This window comes from Eleutherodactylus coqui, chromosome 12 (genome assembly GCF_035609145.1).
Source record: "Eleutherodactylus coqui strain aEleCoq1 chromosome 12, aEleCoq1.hap1, whole genome shotgun sequence".
Classification (NCBI taxonomy): Eukaryota; Metazoa; Chordata; class Amphibia; order Anura; family Eleutherodactylidae; genus Eleutherodactylus; species Eleutherodactylus coqui.
The window spans coordinates 94,091,295-94,111,269 of NC_089848.1; the positions used below are offsets into that span (position 1 = coordinate 94,091,295).

General features: G+C 43.4%; 1 protein-coding gene across 5 annotated transcripts in view; it reads left to right on the forward strand.

Annotated features, from left to right (window-relative positions):
- The window catches only part of AKAP9 (A-kinase anchoring protein 9), a 232,763-nt gene that overhangs the window by 79,873 nt on the left and 132,915 nt on the right, over positions 1-19,975 (forward strand). For all 5 annotated transcript variants that reach the window (XM_066585285.1, XM_066585286.1, XM_066585287.1 and 2 more), the window contains 6 exons: positions 816-921; positions 1,487-1,572; positions 4,676-4,769; positions 5,881-6,112; positions 9,015-9,108; positions 12,135-12,497. In XM_066585285.1, the coding sequence (XP_066441382.1) occupies positions 816-921; positions 1,487-1,572; positions 4,676-4,769; positions 5,881-6,112; positions 9,015-9,108; positions 12,135-12,497 (975 nt within the window). The remainder of the gene's footprint in view (positions 1-815; positions 922-1,486; positions 1,573-4,675; positions 4,770-5,880; positions 6,113-9,014; positions 9,109-12,134; positions 12,498-19,975) is intronic.

Consider the following 19,975-nt stretch of genomic DNA (forward strand, 5'->3'; position numbering starts at 1 on the left):
TCTTTAATTACATTTGGTTCTCTTCAATGATTTATATAAATAAATAAATATATATTTATAGTTTATTCTATATTTGTATTTTTTTTACTTATAGGTAAAAAAAAAAAAACAAAAAAAAACAAACATATATATATATATATGTGTGTCCCCATAACCTCATATGAGTCCTCTGGGGGACAATCACAATATTTTTTCCCCCCCTCTTATTTCACAATTTTCTACTGTAACTGCGGCATCTATAGAAGCTCCAGTTCCAGGTGAAAACATTCCCATAAAGAACAATAGTCGCTGGCAGGACTGATCTAGGTCTGCTCAAGACCCAGCAGCTCTGCCATACTTGGGGCCACTGGCAATCACATGATTGCCGAGTCAAATAGAGGAATTGGCACTGCCACTTCCTCTGTTCAGTACATAGCACTCACTAAGTACTATGTAAACTGGAGAAGAGAAGGCAGGAGCGGTTATTAACCACTTCAGAGTCCTTGGCTGTTTCTGCCAGTCGAGCACCCGACCGTCTCCTGCTGGATTGCAGGAGCTTTAAACCCACGTCCCATATTTACAGTGGCGCAGGTTTAAACCCCAGGACCGACCCCTGTACATGTACGGTGTGTGATGTTAATCAAAGTTTTATATAAACTTTTACAAAACACTTCACACAATTGCATGGACTAGGCAAAAACTGGAGGCAATAGCCAGAGCAGCGGTGTCTAGTGTTATTTTTTAGACAGCTAAGAATATGGAAATAAGACACTAATTGCTATAAAATGTGCCGTCATCCGTTTCCAAACTAAAACATGTTTTATATTACTTACCAGGTTCTTGGTGAAAGGCTGATCAATGAGGACTCAACTGAGGAGGCAGAAACCGTGAACAGTCTTAACAACTCGAGAGCGTTGGAACGGCACAGAGCAGCCGTGCAAAGTAATCCACTTCCCACCGACCTAAAGTGTAGAACTTATTGTGTTTGACAACTCCTATTCATCTTTAGGTCTCCTGTCCACGAGCGATAGTTCATTGCGTTACCTGCGGTGATAATCCAGCCGCTGGTAACGCAGTGTACTCTTTCCATAGATTTACTATTGAAAGCGCAGCCCGCCGTCCGCGAGCGGAGAATCACAGTGATTGTCCACGCGCGGGATTCAAATCGCGGCATGCTACGATTTGCCGCGACTCTCAGCGGTGAGCCTATCTGTCAGGCTCAGCACGGAGACCTGACAGCTCTCCCCCTTGGCGAAATATCACTAGCGATATTCCATCACGACAGTGGACAGAGGGGCCTTAGGGTTGGAGACTGCAAGTACATTCTGTGTAGTGTAATCTTGTAGTCTCAGGCTTCTGGGATTGACAACCACATGTCAGACTGGAGGAGAACAAGTGCCTTCTTTCTAGCTATATACACCAAGACACCGCTAGAATAGAATGCACGAATGGTTTTATTTGGCTTATGTTCCGTCGTACTTCTTACAAGGATTGTATGTCCCCACAGCTCTACATGTAAACCTGGAATTGCTTCTGCAGAGGTTTTTGAAGGAATATAAGCAGATGAGAGATCTTTCCAGTTGTATGGGAAAGGTAAGGATCACATTTTCATATACTGTCTGCAGATTAGCCACCCTGTCCGCTGGCACTGGCCATTTCTTCCTAAAGGTACCAATGCACAGAAATGTGTATCTAATGTGTATGGTAGGGTCCTGGTTCGGGGGAAAGGATTAGGCATGTTGCGTTTCAACATGTCCAATCCTTTGTTCTCATAGGAGATAAGCAGCTGCCTGATGAGTCTAGAGCTGCTTATCCCTCTCTCTATTCAGATCACCTGCATACTGCCCAGTGTTTTTTCCACTGGTGTTTATAGTAAAAATATCATGTAATCTTTTTTTTACAAGTCAATATAAGGGCTTATTCAGATGACTATATATTGGCTGGGTATTCATGCTGGCCGATATATGACGTCTCTCTCTGCAGGGGGAGGAGGCTGGAAGAGCCAGGGGCAGTGCTCTTTGACTCCCGTCCCCTCTCTGCCTCCTCTCCACCCCCTCTCCGCCCCTCTGCACTATTTGCAATGAGAGGGGGCGGGACCGGGGCAGGGCTAAGTTCCACGAATTAAAGGGGTTGTCCCGCGAAAGCAAGTGGGGTTCAGCACTTCTGTATGGCCATATTAATGCACTTTGTAATATACATCGTGCATTAAATATGAGCCATACAGAAGTTATTCACTTACCTGCTCCGTTGCTAGCGTCCCCGTCGCCATGGTGCCGTCTAATTTCAGCGTCTAATCGCCCGATTAGACGCGCTTGCGCAGTCCGGTCTTCTCCCTGGTGAATGGGGCCGCTCGTGCCGGAGAGCTGGTCCTCGTAGCTCCGCCCCGTCACGTGTGCCGATTCCAGCCAATCAGGAGGCTGGAATCGGCAATGGACCGCACAGAGCCCACGGTGCACCATGGGAGAAGACCCGCGGTGCATCGTGGGTGAAGATCCCGGCGGCCATCTTAGTAAGGTAAGGAAGAAGTCGCCGCAGCGCGGGGATTCGGGTAAGTACTAAACGTTTTGTTTTTTTTTTAACACATGCATTGGGTTTGTCTCGCGCCGAACGGGGGGCCTATTGAAAAAAAAAAAAAACCCGTTTCGGCGCAAGACAACCCCTTTAACTCTGCCCCGTCCCGCCTCCCCTCATTGCAAATAGTGCAGAGGGGTGGAGAGGAGGCAGAGAGGGGGCGGGAGCTCAGAGCACTGCTCCCGGCTCTTCCAGCCTCCTCCCGCTGCAGAGAGGGACGCCGTATATCGGCCGGTTTACGGAATGAGTCATAGCTTTTCTTATTTATTGGTATCATTTGAGGTTCATGTAATTTATTGACTACATTTTAGAAAAGCGCGTTGGGGGAATGGAAAAAAAGATTAAAAATCCACCGTCTCTTTAAATTTGTTTCACTTATTCATTTTTTAAACCATGCCCTGTGGGGTATAAATAAGAAGGTACCTTTATTTCACTTCCATTAGTCTGTATTTTTTTTTTTTCATGGTAAATTTATGGTTAAAATTCATTTCGATGACTTAAGGGGTTTTTGAGGGACTTTTTTTTTCTTAACAAAAAACCTTTTTAAAATACTACATATTTTGGTCATTGGATAGCAGTATGTAAATGTATTATGAAGTGGTGTTACCTCAGGAGACGGATTGGGAATGCCTACACCTGTATAAGTTGTGAGCTGCTCTCTTGTGAGTGAGGCAAAAGTTTAAATGAGGCATGATGGTGGGTGCCAGATAGATGGGGACATCCCATTCCTGAAATTGTGCAGGTATTTAACATGTCTTTATCCGAAGTGTCACATGCATACTGGGAATATGTCACAGAAGGCATTACCACCCACATTGCAGAGTGCAGTAGCCACCCATAGCTGCTTAAAGAGGTATTCCCATCTCAGATTTTCATGACCAAGATGAGAAAACACAGAAGCTCCATTCTGACCACCTGTCAGAGCCAAGCGCTTAGTGCAATGCTGTTTCCGTTAGGCTCATTTAAAAGAAGGACCGCTACGGAAACCTTATAGCACGCTAGACTGTTCCCGTAGTTCCCTTTCACTTCAATAGTGTCCGCCTCTTTCAGTTGGCTTCAGCTGGGTGGCTAGTAGCCATGGCAGCAGTTTTCCATCTCTACTATGAAAATCCAAGATGGGAATACCCCTTTAATGATTGCAACCAGCAGGGCCTGGCTAGCATTATCCATGCAAACAGACAAGTGATTCTGGCAGAAATCACATCCACATCTAATGCAGAAGGACCCTGACACCCATATGTGACAGGTCAGTGCAGCATTCTTTAGCTTCCATGGAATATAGGAGCAGAAGACGCACCACCATGTCCCTGTTAACACCACGAAACCAGGCACACTGCCTCAGCTGGGCTCGTAAGGTGGCTAATTGGACCCTAGAGGACTGGCGATGAGCAGTTTTTTGGCACATCCTTGTATACATTCCAAAGCGTTATTGTTGGACGGTGACAGGCAACCTATTAAGCCATGTCTCTGGCAGAGCCCAATAGGCAGATACTAATTGCAAGTCTAGTGAAGGCCACCCCCAACATGGTAACCCATCGATGCCTTACGATAGTGATATGGAGTCACCGATGGGATGACAGAGGAAGTCCCCTCCTTCTGTCAAACATCTTAGATGCCACAGCTTTTAATGTACTTAGATTTCCCAGGTCTAAGTTATCTCCCAATTCCAGCAAGGCTCTGTAATACCTGTATATTACCTGCCGATCACCGTAACCAAAAAGTACATTATGAAGCAAGAAGAGGCAGTCACCCATGATTGACATTTTTGGCATGGGTCATTAGGGGGTTAAACACATACTTGGTAGGTAATCTAGTTAATATTCCACTTGCTTCTTTGTGTTTAATATAAGTGGGTGGATCATTTTCATGATGACAAACATTTAGATGCAAAGTAATAGAGCAATCTACGGACAGCCGGTCACATTGTGTACCGAAAGGAAGCTCATATTCAAATCCACATTGGGCCATGGGAGGCTTCTTTGTTCTGTTCTTCTTGTGTAGTTCTCCTGATAACACATGTGTGAATAGGCTGTGTAGACGCTTACTCTTTTGGCATATTATATATAGTATATACATATATATTTTTTTAATATATATTAATATTAATGTTTTGTTTTTTTTACAGACCGGAGGTCTTCAAGCTACCAAAGAAGAGACAGAAATCCCTGCAGTGACTCCAATTGTGATTCAGTCGGAAAGCTCCGTCCCGAACCGCTCAGGTAAGTTACTGGTGATACATTGTTCAGTTTGGAAGTTATGGAAAGGTTGCATTCTCTAATATTTCACATTTTTCCATTCAAGTGGCTCGTTATCTGAACGTAAAGCCAGATTTACAGAATTGGCATTGATCATTGAGTTAAGGTACCTTAATCCTCATCCCTGAAAAGAGGAACAGCATGCTGTGTTCTCCGCAGGCAGAGCTGATAGTATTGTATGCAACCAGCAGCCCATGGCAGAACAAAGCAGATGTATTTAGAGAACAGACCGCCTGCTGTTCTCTAAATACATGCAAATGAAGCTAGTTAGCGCTGCGGAATAAGTTGGCAAGTTGGCACTATACAAATAAAAATTATTATTATCACCCAAATAATCGCTGAAAACGGCAATTTTTCGAAAATAGTCCTCTTGTGTATATTTGGCCGCTGACTGCACTGAGCGAGAAATCGCTCACTTGTCAAAGTCACTTGACTTTTAGCTCACCAATCGACAATCGGCCCATGTAAACGGGCAGTTGGTCATCTATAAACGACTGCCGGATTGCAAGGAACGGAGCTGGCTGGAAGAGATCGCTGACCCACTCCGTCTTCATACAGTGAACAACTATCACTCCTGTGGGAGAGCATAGGGGCGACAGTCGTCCCGTATAAAGGTACCTTTACACTGAATGGCTCCTTTTATCAGGGATGCCTATCTAGTAGCAAGTTGGACCTTTTTTGGCCTTCAGAAGCTGAACTGTTGACACCTGATTGGAAGAGTTCAAATAGTCACGCTGCTTGCACCAAATTCTGCCACTTCCATCAGAACGTTGCAGCACAAATTTAGATTCATCTGACCAGGCGATGTTTTTCCACTGCCCAGTGATCCAAGTTTTGCCCACTGGTGTCTTCTCATTCTGTTTCTCATAGGCAGCAATGGCGCTGGAGTCCTTACTGGGCTGCTAAGCACTATGTGACTAGTATCTATTCTTCTCCTCCGAGTGCAGGCTATAGCTATATCACATCTGTCTATTAGCCACAACGATCTGGCCACGATACGGAGCACAAGACTTTTTCTTAATCAACTCCAACATGTTCCCCTACAGTAAATCTTAACCTTAATTGGCATTCGTAGGTGTCCAGGAAGTTCTGCTTTCCCCAGTGTTGCCATCAGAAGAAGTCGACAGACTTAAAATTGAGTTCAGTCAGCAACGAGCGCAGCTTGAAGACAAGCACAGGCAAGAAATCGAGCACCTGAGATCGTATTTCCAGCAACAGCTGAAGGAAAATGAAGACAGATTCTCCACAGAACTAATCCATCTTCAGGAACAGTTCCAGGATGTCACACCGGGATCCTTGGAGTGTAGGTAAGGTGACGGGAGTGTCTCTCTAAAGTCAGAAGTACAGGGGGGCGAGGGGGAACTTTATATCAAGCACTAATGATTCCCCCCGAGAGAAGAGCAATAGAAGGTAGAGAAGGAACATTTTTTACAAATAAGTTTCATAGCTGTCCTGAATACTGAAGCACAACCTTGTCCTGGATGTAGTCTGCATCTGGGAAGGAAATTACAGTGCAATTCTTTTAACCCTTTCCAATCCAATGTCTGACGTCTAAAGACATTCTGATTGAAGGCTGTACACCTCTGATGTAGGAAGACATCCGGCAGGGTATTCTTACTGTAGATTACTGTCCGCTCTGTTGTTGTGGTGCCTCTCTGACATGTCACATACTGCAGTACTGGCTCTAGCCAGCAGATGGTGCCATTTTATAATTCCAGAAAGAGATAGCCCCCTAGGAAACCCTGAATCCAAAATTGGATTGTAAAGGGTTAATTAATTAGCCATCAGTGGGACGTAATAGGTGGCAGAGTATCAGATTTTCTGGATTATAAATTTATGATATTGTAATACAGGTATATAAAAATTGCACTAGTGAGAGTACTGTGAATACAAAAGCTGCATCTAAGTGAATTTCTCTATTATCAGATTAGCAGATTAAAGGAATTTTGATGTTTTTTCATAGACTGCTGTAAACTTACTATTAGAAGAGGTTTAATATACAGTAATAAATTCTATATAATTGAACTCTTAAGAACGACTTCCATGTCTTTTATCGTTTAGTTCTGCCTTGTTTCTGTAAAATATGGCTGCATCTTTTACAGAAACAGCGCCACACCTGTCCATTGGTTGTGTCTGGTATTGCAGCTACAGCTCCATTAAAGTGAGTGGGACTGAACTGCAATACCAGAAACCACCTGTGGGCAGATCTGGCACAGTTTTTTTGTAAAGAAGCAACCATGTTTTTTTTGTTGTTTTTTTTTTAAATCTTGTACAATCCCGTGTACAAGGATTGACTTCAGCCCCATTTACACACAACAATTATCACCCAAAATTAGTCCAAGCGACCGCTTTTGATGATAGCTGTTGCGTGTAAATGCTCACTCATCATGCATTTGCCGTTCACTCTTCGTTTATCGCTGACGTCAGCATAAAATCCTCATCCCTGAAAAGAGGAACAGCATGCTGTGTTCTCCGCAGGCAGTGCTGATAATATTGTATGCAACCAGCAGCCCATGGCAGAACAAAGCAGATGTATTTAGAGAACAGACCGCCTGCTGTTCTCTAAATACATGCAAATGAAGCTAGTTAGCGCTGCGGAATAAGTTGGCAAGTTGGCACTATACAAATAAAGATTATTATTATTACTACTAATGGGCTGATTTATAGCCCTTTGGTAGCTAATACAAAATGATCGCTCAAAACTCTCGGTTTCTGACGCATTTTTGAGCGATCATCCTTGCGTGTAAATGCAGCTTTTATTTGCTACTGGCAGTGTGTATGGACCTGGTCCTGCGTGCTGTGCTAGAGTAAATGCAGTAGGGTAGCACCAGTTGACTGTGCCATATTCTTCAACACTCCTTCCCCCAACAAACGTTTTCAGGACCAGAGTGTTTTCACTTTATTTTCGTTTTTTCATCACTGCCTTCCAAGAGGCATATGAGGAATTGTTACTTGCTGGATAAGTTGTATTTTTTAATAGTACCATATAATGTACTAAAAAAATTTAAATGGGGAGAAATTACAAAAAAAAAATGCATTTGCGCCATTTTCGGGGCTGTTATTTTTTACAGCATTCACACTGCAGCAAAAATTATATGTGAATTTTGGTTTATGAATCTGTACGATTATGCGGATACCAAATGTATATAGTTTTATGGATTTCTCCTTTTTTTTTTTAATATGTTTATAATGGCTGTGTAAAGGCTTGTGTTTAGAAGGGTGAGCTGTCGCTTTTATTAGTACCATTTTGGGGTACATACATCTTTTTGAGCACTTTTTATTTAATTTTTTTCCGGAGCCAGGACCACAAGATAAGCAGTAGTTCTAGCATTCCATTTGTTTTATAATGGCGTTTGCTGTTTTGGGATAGATCTTGTGACACTTTAATAGTTCGGACTATTATGAACACAGCAATACCAAATATTTGGGTTTTTTAAAAATATTTTAGATTTTTTTTTTATGGGAAAAGGCAGTGTTTTGAACTTTTTAATATTTTAAAATAGTTTTACTGTTAAAAAAACTTTGTTAAACTCTTTTTTTTTTTAATTTTTTTTTTTACACTTTTTCATTACGTCCTCACAAGGGAACTTACGATCATTTGATTGCTTGTACTATATACTGCAGTACTTCTGTATTGCAGTATATAACTTTTTTTTTTTTTAATGTTGCCTATAAAGTCTTGCAATTGGCAGAGCTTGATAAGCATCTGTACATGGCAGCCCTGTGAGCCCTTAGTAGGATCCAGGCTGCCATGCTGGCCCATCGACAGCCCCCAATCACATTGCTGGAGGTGCTGTTGTGGAGCAGGAAGAGGGTGTCACCCTCCTGCTGACTGTTTAGACATGCAGTTAGCTTTAAGTGCGGCATCTAAAGATTCAACTGCCTCAATCAGAGCTAGCTATGATGAGGCTGCTGTCACATCTGATAGCCACTTGGTATGGCGCGAACTCTGCTTCTGAGCCTGCTCCATACCTCTCACGACTGCATTATGTATATTTGTTATGTGGTCGGGAATGGGTAAAAGTTACGTCCTTAAAATGACGGCAGGATTAAAAAGTCGCACAAAGTTTTATAAAAGTTTCTTTAGGGCTTCAGGAATATACGGATCAGTTAAAATCCATGTGTATATGCCAGAAAATACTGGGAATATTCCCTTTCAACCCCAATTGAACGTGTCCTCTTGACTAAACTGAGTTACTTTGTCCACAGGGAGCTCTGCAAGATAGAGCCGGCGGTGGAGCTGGGGTTAGAGGAAGCTGCCATATTCCAGAGTGTCATTGCTCCATCTAGCGATCTAGTGAAGGTAAACATCACACAAGAAGGAGCAGCGTGCTCGGTATTGGTCTTTGTTTGTCTTCTTATTCTGCGTCCACTCCCCTGGTAACACAACCAGCAGTATATACAGGAAGCGCATGCTGTAGCTTGTAGTGAACATATCATGACGATTTATTGTTTGGACCACCGGGTTGTGCAACTCAGGTTTTAGGGGTATTAGCTGGTGGTAAGTGAATCATGTATGTTCTATAAGTGCAGAGGCAGCAAACGCATTGTTTGTGTGTGTGTTTTCTCTACTTTGTTGTCTTTACATGTTTCATCATTCATATAGTAATATTCTTTTAACCCTTCCTTAAAGGGATATAACAGGCAAAACTGGTGCAAGGCCTGTGCAGGCGGAGCCTGTCAAATTCTTTTTGGTGTTTTTTGAGTCCCTATGTCATGCTTCACCCCCTCCGGATTTACATTAAAACAAAACCTTTTTGCCTAGAGTGTTCCTCAGACAGAACCGGAGAAGTACTAGACTATGAAATGTTCTAGAATATTGGTCCAGTCTTCAAAAGTACATACAATTTAGGGGCTGATCACACTTCATTTTTGCCCTGTGTCTCCAGATTCTGTTTTCACACATAGGGAAAAAAAGGAAGTGTAAACGGCCCCTTAAAGGGGTATTCCTAAGATAGACTTTTATCATCTATCCATAGAATAAGTGATAAAAGTCGGATCTGAGGGAGTCTGACTACTGAGACTTCAACTAATTCTGAGAATGAGGATCCCATTTCCCCCTCTCCTTCTCCTCCTCTTCAGGCTCACTGTATCCCGCACAGTGAGGAGGAGATTGTATAGAGTGGTAGTTGCATTGCTCCATCCTCAGTGGGGCTGGCAGAGATAGTCGATAGCTTGTACTCGGCTATCTCTGGCAGTCCCATTGAAATGATTAGAGCAGCGCCACTCATGTGCATCACTGTGGGTCGTTACAGCAAACCTGCAGTGGTGAGAAGAGGGGGACATGGGACTTCTATTCTTGGGATTATTGGGGGTCTCAGGATCCATCCTGAGGATGAGACGGGAGATAAGTCTGTCTTTGGAATACTACTTAAATTTGTACAATTTATCTTGCAATTAAAGGGGTTGTCTGGTTACTTTTTGAAGACTTAACCCTTTCCAATCCACTGTCTGACCTCTGAAGACATTATGATTTAAGGCTGTACAGCTCCGATGTTGGAAGACATCCGTTGGGGTTCTCTTACTGTATATTGCCAGCGCCTCTGTTGTCGGAGCCTATCCAACGTGTCACCTCATGCAGTACTGGCTTTAGCCAGCAGATAGCGCCGTTGTATAACGCCAGAAAAAAGAGTAAGCCCCCTAGGAAAACCAGGATACAAATTGGATTGGAAAGGGTTAAAGGGATTTGTCATTAGAAGAAAAAAAAAATCAATGCTTGCCTATTCCTCCCCAGGCTTCTTACCACATCTGCTCCTCACCGATCTTCTCCTGGCTCCTCCAGTCCCTCATCACCTCCAGCCGAATCCTCTTCCTCTTGTTATGATGCGTCCATTCTCTGCATTCTTCTTCCTGCAGGTCAGTGCAGGTTACATCACTAGTGACGTAATATTCACTGCCTAGCAAGGAATTCTGATCTACTACTGAGACTGCGCATGCCCGCTGTCTCACCGCGAGTGTTCATATACTGTTGCAGAGAGACAGTGCACATGCACAGTTTCTGCAATAGCTCGGCACTCCCTGCTAGGCTATGAACGCCACGTCACTAGTCACTGGGTACACAGCCCTGCAGGAAGGAGACTGCCTATGAATGTACGCTTCATCACCGGAAGAAGAATCGGCCGGCTGGAGGTGAGGTAACCCGGGAGCTCTGCAGGAGCCAGAAGATTGGCGAGGAGAAGATGTGGTAGGAAGACTGACTGGGGAGGAATAGGTAAGTATAGAAATTTTTTTCTTATGACAGAACCCCTTTAATGGAGGGTGCAGATGTGTGAAAATAACAACTACAGCACTACTTACACGTTCTCAGCCCCAGCGTTACAGCCCCGAGGTTGTGCAGATCTCTGTTGGCAGCGGGAGTCAGGTGACTGCTTCCTTCCAATCAAAGGCTGCAGCGTCATTTTCAAAACATTTGGCATCATGGAGCCCCAGGATGTGAGTGCCTATGCCAGGAGAACAGGTGGTGATCCGGTGGCCTCTGATTGTCAGGCAGCGGTCACCTAACTTCTACTATCCACAAAATCTGTACAACCACCGGGCTGCAATGCTGGATCGCTGCGGACGGGTAAGTACTCCTGGATTTGTCGTTTTGACACATCTGCATCTCCCATTCAATTTTCAAAAAATAACCAGACAACCCCTTTTAAGTGGCAGAAATACATTGCTGCTAATTTCACCTTGTGTGTACATGCTCTGACTTTTTTGACCCCCAATATTATAATTCGACATTAGCTGGTGTCAACTACAGTAGGGGCTCTGTTATCTTTGGTAATATCCAGAATTTTGTTGGTTTGTTTAGATTTTTATTGCCCCTGTCTTGTAAGCACTGCAGAATATGTTGGTTGGCGCTATATAAATAAAGATTATTATTATTAGATTAATCTAAACAGATCCATAATTCAATGTTGATTTACTTCCCGGTTTATCTACATAAGCTTTGGAGCACCATTTTTGTGTTGCAGATCTGCAAATCCCCTTTATGGCCATAAAGTTATATAATACAATTCACCACCACTGGAGGGAGCTCACTGAATACAGATTTTTGTAGCTCAGCAATAGTAAATGTGTATGCAATAATCTCCTGAGCTCCCCCTAGTGGCAACTGCAGGCAGATAGAATTTAGTTTTTCAGTTTCTCATCTGTGCAGGGAATTTGAAGATCTGTATATAAAAATTGAGCTAAATTAGATATTTTAGGACATTAACCTACTGAAAATTATATTACACAACATAAAATTATGCGCAGTATGGGACAAGAACTGTAAAGAATTTGAATATTGTCACTTGAAAATGTGATTAGAAATCCACTTTTTTTTGTCTACTTACTGAATAGATTGATGACGCGGCACAGATGGGGGATCATTCTCTACGTCAGTCCTTCGGTCCCATTTATCAGCAGTTGCAGACCCTGAGACAGGCTCTCTACATTAAGTACGTAGAAGAAGTAAATGCTCTAAAGAAGCAGCATGAAGCGGAACTGGATCAGCTCAGAGCTGAACTGACAGAAGGACACAACAAAGAGAACGCCGCTTTGAAACAGGAGATCATCCACCTGACAAACGCCAAGCAAGAAATTCTCAATGGCAGTTTCCAGCAGCCGGCATTGTATCCCATCCCAGAGGAAAAGGATCCCGATGACTTAAATCAGCTAGTGGAGGAACGTTTCCATGAGAAGATTGAGGAGGAGGTTGCTCGGGTAAGTCCAGCTTTTCTCCCCGTGGAGGCTGTGTCTCTTCTGACAAACCGGGCTGTGGTTTATTTTTGTATTTTTATGCATTTTTTAATATGGGTGGCATCAAGCAAAGTAGCTCTATCTTCACCCTACCAAGAATCCTTGGCTTTATACAGTACTGAAAGTACGCAAGTGCGCAAGTAACCTCCTATCCATAGGGGACAACTTGCTGATCGCTGGTGGTCTCTTGAGAAGGAGTGTCTGTCACTGCGGGGTCACTTCACCCTCCGCAGGAACTCAGGAATGAATGGAGTGCTGGCAAAGCTTGTATGGTCGCCGCTCTATTCATTTCAATGGGGCTTGCCGCCAGTCTCCTCCTCACTGTGGGGGGAGCAGTAAACCCGCAGTGAGGAGGACGGGGAACATGGGACACCCCTTCTTGGGTTTACTGGGGGTATCAGTGACTAGACCCCCCTAACGATCAGAAAGCTATCCCACTCTTATGGATAGGGGATAACTTGTGATCTTGGTACAACCCCTTTAACTGGAAATTTCCTGGTGGTATAAAGTAGTTAAGGGGTCTTAGATTTCAGGTTGCTACTATTCTTAGCCCTTCTTGTTAATGCTCATTATTGTTAGGGTTGTCAGCCCCCTAAAAATGAATAGACTATCTAAAACCTTACTTAAAAGGGTTTTCCATGATTAAAAAACATGGGATCCCATTTCTCTGGAGACTTATCACTTGTCTATGGATAGGCGATAAGTGTATTCTGCCCCCCCCCCCCCCCCCCCCATTGCTGGGTGAAGACCGTATTCAAGGCCAAGAGATGAAACATCTTTTCTTTAACCAGCAGTTGACGTGTTTTGAGACAAAGTTGGGTGCACTCGGTAATGGCCTTTACTGTGTCTTCCTTTTCACCCGCTCTAGCAGAAGTGTCCAGCGGGTGACGCAGCTTGTTCTATGTGTGCCCATCCGTCCAGCTTTCTGAGGAAGTGGTCATTTTGCTTCGAAACACGTCAGTTACTGATTCAAATAAAAGAAAAGTCAAGTTTCATTTCTTGGCCTCAATGCGGTCTTCACCCATTAAGGTTGCGCCATACCCCCCGGTCTTTTTCTTTCCTAGTCCGTTTCCTGGCAAGGGTGGCAGTATTTTTTCGGGAAGAGAGCAGCTATGTTTTTCTAGCCTTTGACAACTTCCGCCGGATCTGTGACGCAACCTCCAGCTGGAAGGGTTCGACGCAGATGTCAAAACACACTTATAAAACTGACCATACATATTAGACTAGGTTCACATCATTGCTACATTTCTACGTAGTTTGATTCTGTTTGTTGAAGGAGTTGTCCAGGTGATTACAGGGGTTTTCTATCCGAATGGGTTAAAATGGAAAAAAGATAATCCATACTCGCCGGTCATTCATCAGAACCCGATTGTAGCGTGGGTGCCCCAGAAGAAGCTGCTGCGGTCACCTGCTGTTCATTGTTTACCTAACTGCTTGGCCAATCACTGGCTTTGACTGTGATACTGTCGTTAATGACTTGTGACCCTTGAAGCCATAAATTGGTGGCATGGCATGCTCATATATACAACGAACGGCAGGTGACCGCTGCAGCTTATTCTGGGTCTAGAGGAGAGACATCTGACTGGCGAGTGTGCTTTTTAAAAAAAAAAATTTAGCCTATTTACTTCCCATAGATTTTTTTTTTAGACTTTTTTGTAAAACCCCTTTAACCCTCTGCAGTCCAATTTTGGATTCAGGGTTTTTCCTAGGGGGCTTTCTCTTTCTGCCATTATACAATGGCGCCATCTGCTGGCTAGAGCCAGTACTGCTTGCTGTATGTGACATGCTGGAGAGGCCCCTGACAACAGAGCGGCCAGTAATCTACAGTAATAATACCCTGCCGGACGTCCTCTAACATCGGAGCTGTACAGCCTTCAATCAGAATGTCTTTAGACGTCAGACAGTGGATTGGAAAGGGTTAAAACATTAAAATAAATGACTTAGAAAGATGTAAAAAAAGCAAAATAAAAATCCTACTCCCTCATCAGTACTCTGCTGCTCCGGTTCTGATGCCTCCCAGGTCCCCATCCACTCTCCACTGCCTCGTCCCTCCTGACACGGGCATGTTACCGCTTCAGCCAATCACTGCGTCAGTTTTGCTAAGAGTGAATTTAATTTAGTACCTCTTAATGAATAATGTAATTAGCTGAATATTTCGCTATTACATTGCGCTTGCCTTTGCTTCCCCATCTGCTCGCTGTCCTTCATGGCTTCCGTCCTGCAAGGTCACGGCCTAGTCATGTAGAACAAGGCACTTTTTACATAGCTGTATTTGCCACGGGGATCTGGTTTCATTGTCTCGGAAGCCGCTATTACTTAAGAAGGGTTGGGTTTCCAGCTATCGGCCTCGTTGTGATCTGACCGAGCCGCACAACACTTGCCTCCGCTGACAAATATTCAGTGATCAGTTCACATTTCTTGGCTTTTCAGTTTTCTCTGAAGTATTTTGGGGTCTCCTCGTACCGGACGACCTAAACCTGTCTGCTCATGTCCTCTCTGTGATCATGTTCTCCGCAATCAGCTATACCTGTCTGTATGTACTGAGCTGGCCTATGATGGAGGTGGTCATCCTGAAATCACTCCTTAACCCTTTAAGGACACGGACCCTTTTTTTCCCTACATTTTTGTTTTTTCCTCCCTAATTTTAAAAATCATAACTTTTATTTATTCATCAACATAGCCGTCTGAGCGCTTGATTTTTTGCGGGACAAGTTGTATTTTTTTTACTGGTCCTATTTGATGAGCCATACAACGTGCTGAAAAACTTTAAAAAAATTCAAAGTGGAGTGAAATGGAAATCTTGAAATGGGGGATCTTGTTTCCACGGCGTACACACTGTACTACTTTTAAAATATAAAATAATTTTATTTTTTTTCTAAGGATATTTTCTGCCGCCATTTTCTGACAGCCAAACCGGTTTTATTTTTCCATCAACGTAGTTGTGCGACGGCTCGTTGGTTGCGAGATGCGCTGTAGTTTCTATTAGTAACACTTTGGAGTACATATGACTTTTTGATCACTTTTTATTGTATTTTTTCTTGGAGATGAGGTGAGCAGATAAGCGCAACTCAGACGTTTATTTTTTTTTCTCTGCATGGTAAATAATGCCTTACCTAGTTACATCAGACTTTTATGGATGCAATGAAAACAAAGATCTGGTACCGTGTTAGCCAGTAGAGCAAAATGTGATTGTTCTCAGCAAGAGAAACGACGTAATCCTGTAGATATGATACCTTTTAATGGCTAACAAAAATACATGATGTAATAATAGCGAGCTTTCGTACCAACGCAGGGTACTTCTTCCAGCTTAAATGGATTGGATCTGAAGAGGCATGCATATTTATACACACTTATAACATACATACTTATGACAAGGCACAGATATGGATGTGATTGGTTCGCACTTAAAAGGAATTCTGCAAACCAGAAAACAAACTTTTTTTGTCTAGGCACTGATAGCGGACTATCAGTGCCTAGACAAAAAAAGTTTGTTTTCTGGTTTGCAGAATTCCTTTTAAGTGCGAACCAATCACATCCATATCTGTGCCTTGTCATAAGTATGTATGTTATAAGTGTGTATAAATATGCATGCCTCTTCAGATCCAATCCATTTAAGCCGGAAGAAGTACCCTGCGTTGGTTCGCAAGCTCGCTATTATTACATCATGTATTTTTGTTAGCCATTAAAAGGTATCATATCTACAAGATTACGTCGTTTCTCTTGCTGAGAACAATCACATTTTATGGATGCAGCGATACCAAATATGTGTTTGGGTTTTTTTTTTAAATTAAAATTCTTTTATTATAAATATGACAAATGTTTTTCTTTACTTTTTTATTACCTTTTTATTTTTATTTTTTTAAAAATAATTAATAAATTTCTAACCTGATTTTTTTTTTTTACATTATTTTATTTTTTCTAAGTCCCCATAAGGAACTTAAACTTGTGAACATTTGATCACTTTTGCAATATGATGTAATACTGAGCCTCCATGACGTAAATGTATGTCCTGGAGCGTTGAGGGGTAAAAAGGGTTGTAATGCCATTTACAATTGTTTCACAATCACTTTGTTCTTCCTCCTTGTTGCTGACAAAGACATGTGACTGCTGCAGCCAATCACTGGCTACAGCAGTGACCTTCTATAGTTGGTGATTGGCTGCAGGAGTCACATGTCTTGGTCAGGAGCAACCAGGAAGAACAAGGTGGTTGTGAAGCAATATTTAGTGGTGGGACAACTGATCTTCTGCAGTCCTGCAATCACTCTTCTTATCATCCTGCAATTGTCTAAGAACCCGCCACTCAGGGTTCCTGGCAATCAGTTGATCGTCCGGCCCACCGTCCGTTTTACGTCTAGCATACATGCGCAGAAGGCAGCATCAGGTCCTGGAAGGACCAGAACGCCCAGCGATATCCGATCCATGAGGGAAGCTGAAACTTTAACCTGTTTTCACTGTTTATTTACTTTTATGCAATCGCTGTTATCCATTGGACAGCAATGGCGATTGCATGATCAGGGGTCGCATTTCGCGGCTGTTCCACCCCTCTGACAGCTCCATGCCCTTGGCTACCTCCAGCAGCCAGACAGCAGGGAGCTGTAACGTCCACAGCGCCCGCTGCTTTAATCCCCAGAGTAGAATAATTGAGCGATCATCTTTGCATAACTCGAAGTAGCTAATTAGGTACTTAAGAGTTAATGCAGGCAGAGTGGGATACCGCCGCGATAACTCCAACAACAAAGCGGCTGTAATGTATATGCAAACAGCTGCATTGTTCTCGGAGCTTTCAGCAGGTGTCCTGCTGAGTACTGCCAGTGGGATAGCAGCTGAAACAATACTATCAGCGCTGCCCGCCTAAGAAAATTGGCATGCAACGCTGATAACAGTCATCAGTGATTTCTAGGTTGCTAGAAAACACCGATGAACGAATAGTGCATGATGTCAGTGCAGTTAGACACAAAAGATGGCTTTTGAGCGAATTGTGAGCTAAATCGTGTCTAAATGTGCCTTAAAGGAGATGTCTCGAGGAAGCAGTTAAATTTTTTTTTTTGCCCAGTCCCCCCCATTAAGTACACATTACTAAGCCCCCCTGTAAATGACATTTCTAGCTGGTTCGTACTTACCGTTCCAGCGTTTCAGCAACTTATAAAAGTTTCCTCAAGATGGCCGCCGGCTCTTTCCCCGTCGCTCGCTGCAGCCCGACGTGCGCGCTCCCGAGACGCCGCCAGCTGTGTCTCCATGGCAACCGGACGCATCGCAGCCGCCGACCAGACGCCCCGCAGCCGCCGACCAGACGCCCACCGCCAGGCAGCAGGTAAGGCGCTAGCCCCCGGCTCCCCAGCGCTAGACCCTCAGCCCAGGTGAAGGCCCCTAACAGAGGAAGGTACAGAATGGCCGCTGCGGCGCGCTCCCGATCAGTGACAGCTCGTCTGCGCATGCGCAGAAGAGCTGTAGCGGGGAGCACACTGAAGCGGCTCGTGCTGAATGGAGAAGACCGGACTGCGCAAGCGCGTCTAAAAAAGCAAGCTGCCAGCGAATTTAGACGGAACCATGGAGACGAGGACGCTAGCAACGGAGCAGGTAAGTGGAATAACTTCTGTATGGCTCATATTTAATGCACGATGTATATTACAAAGTGCATTAATATGGCCATACAGAAGTGTATAACCCCACTTGGTTTCGCGAGACCACCCCTTTAACTCTAAAAGTAGAGAAAACTTTAGTCCTTATAAACTTTCCCATTATTAGAAGAATATAAAGGGCCGTCCTGATGATGTAACCTCTTTCTGTTCTCAGCTATGGTTTCAACCTGTTGCACCCTTGAATTTGGCTGTTTTTAGCTTCTGATTACATTTGTGTCATAGTTGCCATAGTTGACTGGATAATGCAGCGCTGTTTTTCCTGTCAACAAGGCAGATACCTTGGCGGAGCCAGACGGACCCTTTTGAAAGTTAGTGATTTCCACAGGCGCTGACAAGGGCATCCGACTGCCATTGCCTCCTGTTTTCCGCTATATACTTAACCCCTTAAGGACATGTCTTTTTTTTTTTTGTTCTTCATGACTTCTACTTTTCCCTCAATGTAGCTATCTGTGGGCTTGTTTTTTGCAGGACAAGTAGTATTTTTCAATAGTACTATTTAATGCACCAAATAATGTACTGAAAAACTTTTTTAAAAACTTCAAAGTGGGGTGAAATGGATGGAAAAATGCAGTTTCACCATCTTTTTGGGTGGAGAGGGGGGGGGGGTTGTATTGTTTTTACTGCGTACACACTACAGGAAAAGTGACCACTTCATTTCATGGATCAGTATGATAAAAACGATACCAAATTTATATAGTTTTTTTGTCCTTTTTTTATTGTTGTACTAGTTTTAAAAAAAATATCTTAGCAACCAAAAATAACTTTTTTTTTAATCATCTTACTGCCATAACTTTTTGGCTTTTCATCGTTAGGGTTGTATGACTGTTCACTTCTTGCAGGACAATCGGTGGTTTCTGTTGGTACCGTTTTGGAGTACAACTGTCTTTTTGATCACTTTATATTACTTTTTTTTTTCTTGGAGACAGGCTGACCAAAAAAGTGAAATTTTGGCGTTGTGGACTTTTTTTTCTGCTAAAGTTGACCGTGAGGCATAAATAACGCGTTATTTTGGTAGAACTAATCCAAAAATAAATATCCAAGACAGGACTGCAGAAATTTATCATTAAAAATAGTTTATTGTGAAAATATAATAAAAGCATTTAAAAAACAGAACATAACGGAAACGCAGCATCGATACAAGAGAAATCCATCCCCTCCGGTCACACATATCAGAAGTTCCCAAAGAAAATCCTGCTTATCCCACAATAAGCGCAACCAATCTCAATATCATGCATATAGTAATAAATAATAATCTTTTTTTGTATAGTGCCAACTTATTCCGCAGAGCTTTCAGGCATGGGATAAATGCAAAAAATACAACAATTACAATGTGAGGTACAATCAGTTTGAAACAAATGGGCTGGGGGGGGGGTACAGGAGGTACAAGAGGGGGGAGCGAAGCATGGGAGAACACAGGCAGTAGGGGATTTCAAGTGGAAATCAGTTATTAGAAAGCAAACAGAGTGGAGCGGTAAGGAGGTGCAAGGGTAGAGGTTGTATGGGATAGGCGGGGTGGAAGGTGTGGGGCACCATAGGGAGGGGCGGGGGACTAGGTCAGGGGATTTGGTATGCCTCCCTGAAGAGGTTAGTTTTTAAGGCGCGTCAGAAATTTCGTTCATCGGGAATTGTCCGGATGCCTTGGGGTAGAGCGTTCCAGAGGATGGGTGCTGCTCTGGTGAAGTCCTGTAGGCGAGCATGTGAGGTTCTTACTACAGGGGTGTTTAGTCTCAGTGTGTTAGCCGATCGTAGTGAGCGGGCTGGGTGGTGTACGGACAGGAGGGAGGCGATGTATGGTGGCACGGC